The sequence below is a fragment of the Pygoscelis adeliae genome, unplaced genomic scaffold (assembly GCF_000699105.1).
Source record: "Pygoscelis adeliae isolate BGI_AS28 unplaced genomic scaffold, ASM69910v1 Scaffold452, whole genome shotgun sequence".
Lineage (NCBI taxonomy): Eukaryota > Metazoa > Chordata > Aves > Sphenisciformes > Spheniscidae > Pygoscelis > Pygoscelis adeliae.
In genome coordinates, this window is record NW_008824291.1 from 22,195 (window position 1) to 26,726 (window position 4,532).

Below are 4,532 nucleotides of genomic sequence, written 5' to 3' on the forward strand. Positions count from 1 at the left end.
AGTCAGTTGAGAGTTTATGGGTTAGGATTAGAGGGCAGACCAATGTGGGTAATTTTGTGTTGGGTGTCTGGCACAGACTGCCTCATTAGGAGGAAGTAGAGAGGTTTCTGGAATGCACTGATGATAAATTCCTGGCAGAGGTGATCAAGGAGCTGACAAGGAGAGGCACTCTCCTGGACCTGATACTTACAAACAAGGAAGTACTGGTTTGGGATGTGAAAGCTGGGGATAGCCTTTGCTGCACTAACCACAAGATGACGGAGTTCAGGATCCTGAGAAAAGGGAACAATGCAAATAGTAGGATCAGAATCCTGGACTTCAGAAGAGTAGAGTTTGAGCTATTCAGGGATCTGCTTGGAAGACTCCCATGGGAGACGGTCCTGGAGAGAAGAGGAGTCCAGGAGACCTGGTTGGTTTTCAAGGAGCATGTCCTCCAATCTCAATAATGGTTCATGCCAATAAGCAGGAAGTCAAACAAGGGTGGCAGAAGGCCTACACCAAAGACCAAGATGCTCCTTACAAAACTCAAATGTAAAAATGAAGCATACAAGAGGTGGCAGCAGGATCATGCAGCCCAGGACGAATACAAAGACGCTGTCCAAGTGTGCAGGAATGGTGTTAAGAAAGCCAAAGTCCATCTGGAATGGAATATGGCAAGGGATGTGAATGGCAACAAGAAGGGCTTCTACAGGTATATGAGCAGCAAAAAGACTACTAGGGAAACATGGCCTCTTAGCTGAAAGGGGCAGGGGACTTAGTGACAAAGGATGCAAAAAGGCTGAGCTACTCAGTGCATTCTTCGCATTGGTCTTCACTGGTAAGACTGACCTTCCAGAATCCCAGGTCCCTGAGGCCAGGGAGAAAGTCTGGAGCAAGGAAGACTTGCCCTCAATGCAGGAGGATCAGGTTAGGGAACTTTTAAACAAAGCGGACATACACAGTTCTCCATCCTTGGAGATATTAAAAACCTGACTGAACAGTCTTAGGCAACCTGCTCGGTTTAACCCTGCTTTGAGCAAGGGGCTGGACTAGACAATCTCCTGAGGTCCCTTCCAGCCTCAGGTATTTGGTGTTTCTGTGAATCTGTCCTATCAGTGGTGAATGAATAACACAGACTGAGTGGGATGTATCAGACCAGAATTCTTACGCACATAGTGTGAAGCGGTGTCTATTTGTGCACAATGCAGACGAGCTGAAGCAGGATGCGTGTTAGAAAGGCATTTCCAGTCAAGGACAAAAGAATGTGGCATAGTGCTTCCACTGCAAACCACCCCAGCTACCCCCCGGTATGGACATGATCTGCCCACCCAAAAAGTCCCTGAAACCTTGAGAGTTTAAAAATAAACCCAGGTCATTGTATTTGACCTGCTATGCAGTGCTTTTTCACATACCTACCACAGGCAATAAATACATAGTGTACTGCAGAAACACAAATAGATTATCTATGATAATATTGTGCTTTGCAATCATTTGACCAGTATAAATAGGAAATGACACAGGCAGAAAGAGAAGCCTCTCATTCGGCCTTAATTAAACTATCTTTATTAAAGGACTGTTATCTTCTCAGCAAGAGAGAACCCAGACAGAACAACTCCTAACAGCACAGAAAACCAAGGCATCAGCTTGGATACTGATGTAACATCTTTCTCATAAGAGAGTAAAACATTTTGCCTTAATTTGGCCAAAACACCAAAGCAAATTTCAATTTCACCTATAACAAAACCAAAATAGAACACAGATAAAGCAGCCCAGATGAGTAATCTCCAAATGAATAATCCAGCGTGATCTCAACAGATGCTGAATTGATGTTCAGCCCATAAAGTTCTGTACCTATCTCCCACCCACCATCTCTGAGGGGAGAATGCAGTCCTAGGCAACTGGGAAGATCGCATCTGCATGGCACATTCAACATTCCATCAAAATCCATGGCACGCATTCCATGGCCGGATCTGGGAGGAGTTTCTTTAGCCATTATCCCCTCTATGGTCATCCTTTCACTCTCTCTGTATTCATAAATATTTAGTTATCTGTGTCATATCTCAAATGACATTATAATTTAAGATGATGTCCAAGAAGATATTAGTTTTTGTTACCTCAGGCAGTGGAAGGATAAGAACGCAGTCACTCTCCAAAGCGAGTAAATACCTTGATTGATCATTGAAACCCTAGGTTAAAACTGGTTGCAACAGTTCCTTTTCTGCTCTCATTTCATAAGACAATACTGACTTAACTTTCTAAATCCAGGAAAAGGATGCATCTGTCTCTTCAAATACAAATACAGGAATCTAACTTTAATGGAGGAATGGGGCTTAATCTGTACTACTGTCCACAACATCTTCTACAGGTAGCTTCCAGTCCAGCATGGTAACTTAGCAGTTATATTTTAGAATTTGCTTTATGAATTTATAAGTTTCAGGCATGCCTCTATTAGCACTTCAGTACTTACTTGCTGCTGAAGTTTTATGGACAAGATCTACTGCCTACAGAAAGACAGTGCACAATGTACAGCTGTAATAATTTGCCAGTGGATTTTGACTTTGTACTCCAAACTACAGAAATAACACAACATTATACAACAAAAAAGACATCTTTAAAATATATGTATTTTTAGATTAGCAGAACTACTTCTTCTCAGCTAACTAGGAATGTAAAAAATGCAAATGCACATATGTGCATGTGTGCTTCAACTCAAGACATAGACCAGACATGAAAAATTTTAGGTCAAACATTTTAGCTGCCAGAATAATCAGTTGAAAACATAAGAGGACATGACTGGGGAAAAAAGTAAGTCATACATGTGGCATAAATGCTCGCTTAGAATTTGTAATTTTTCATTCTGTTACAGTTTGCCAGAGTTTGACACCCCCAGTGTGGAATATGGCATCTAATACAAAGCAGATGAAACAAGACACCATGCGTGCTGGGAAAAATAAGCAAGGAGTAAGAACCAAGAATGGAGATATATCCAAAGGAATAAGTGACATGGAAATACTTGTCAAAGAGAGGAAATCGTACTTGCAGAAGGAATACAAGATTCTCACTGAACATATGAACACATACATGGGAAGAGTGGAGCATTTCCTGCAGGAAAATAAATTCCTAGAAAAGGAGGCCAAACGGAATCAGGAAGAGAGCAATGCTTACCTCTCTTACATAACAAAACACAGCCAGAAGTGCCAGAATCTGATAATAACATTAAATGACCAAAATCACACTGATCTGTCTCAAGTCTGGATGCAGAAAGAGAAGCTAATCTCACAGTATACAGAAAAAGAAGAGGAGGTAAGGAGCTCTCTGATGAATATGGAGACGAAGTACTCTCTTATGAACAAGGAGGTTGAAGACCTGCAGACTTTCAAAGATCCATCTATTCAGCTGGAACAGATGAAAAAGATTAAAGAGCTGGAGAAGGAATTGTTGGTCACAAAGATACAGCATTCAGAGGAAATGCACAAAATCAAGAGCAGATTTCTGAAGGCCAAGGCTGACTGTGAGATGGACTTTCATCAGAAGATCCAGGTTCTCACCAAGAGAGCAGAAGCAGCAGCGATACAATCTCTAATTCAGCATATCGAACAAGTAAAAGCAGAGAATTGGCATCTGCGCCAGGAATTGCTCAGACTCATCCAATACTCAAAAATCCTTAAAGAAACCAAAGTTCAACTGAAAGAGCAGCAGCAGCAGCTTCTTCGGGAGAACCAATACACTCAGGACATGGCACACATGCGCCACTGGTTACACCAGCATGAGGCACACCGTGCAAACAACAAAACCTACAGCTCTCACAGCTTGTTCAGATGTGTCCCATTAACCTAAAAAACCCCACTTCTCCACTCCTCACTCATGCCAATATATCAGTAGACATAGCTGGACTGTCAGCTCTTGCCACTATTAGGTAACAGAGTATGCGGAAGTAAATGTTCTGTGGGTGGATGAAAGGACTGATTTACATAGCTCATGCTCAGCATGCAATCCAGACAACAGATCTTAAAGGTAACCTCAGCTTTAACTTTCATGACAACTGTATTAAGACATTTGAAACTGCAATCCCTTCATGTTCCAAAATAAACAATGACATTTGCTCTTTGAGATCAGACTTTGATGTTTCATTAATTAGTAATTTTACATGGGCAAATTATATTCTTAGACATAGTGAGCCAATCTCTATATAACTTTTCATTGCAAACTACATCTACTACATTTACCTGCCTAGTGGACGAGGGAAAGGCTGTGGATGTGGTCTACCTGGACTTCAGTAAGGCCTTTGACACCGTCTCCCACAGCATTCTCCTAGAGAAGCTGGCGGCTCACGGCTTAGACAGGTGTACTCTGCGCTGGGTCAAAAACTGGCTGGACGGCCGGGCCCAGAGAGTTGTGGTGAATGGAGTTCAATCCAGTTGGTGGCCGGTCACGAGCGGTGTTCCCCAGGGCTCAGTTTTGGGGCCAGTTCTGTTCAATATCTTTATCAATGATCTGGACGAGGGGATCGAATGCACCCTCAGTAAGTTTGCAGACGACACCAAGTTGGGCGG

The 4,532-nt window shown here is 42.5% G+C and overlaps 1 protein-coding gene across 1 annotated transcript; it reads left to right on the forward strand.

Moving 5' to 3' along the window:
* The first annotated feature begins 2,913 nt into the window (after positions 1–2,913).
* Positions 2,914–3,816, forward strand: CCDC166 (coiled-coil domain containing 166). The gene has a single exon (XM_009318785.1). The coding sequence runs from the start codon at positions 2,914–2,916 to the stop codon at positions 3,814–3,816; it is 903 nt and encodes a 300-aa protein (XP_009317060.1).
* Positions 3,817–4,532: the final 716 nt, after the last annotated feature.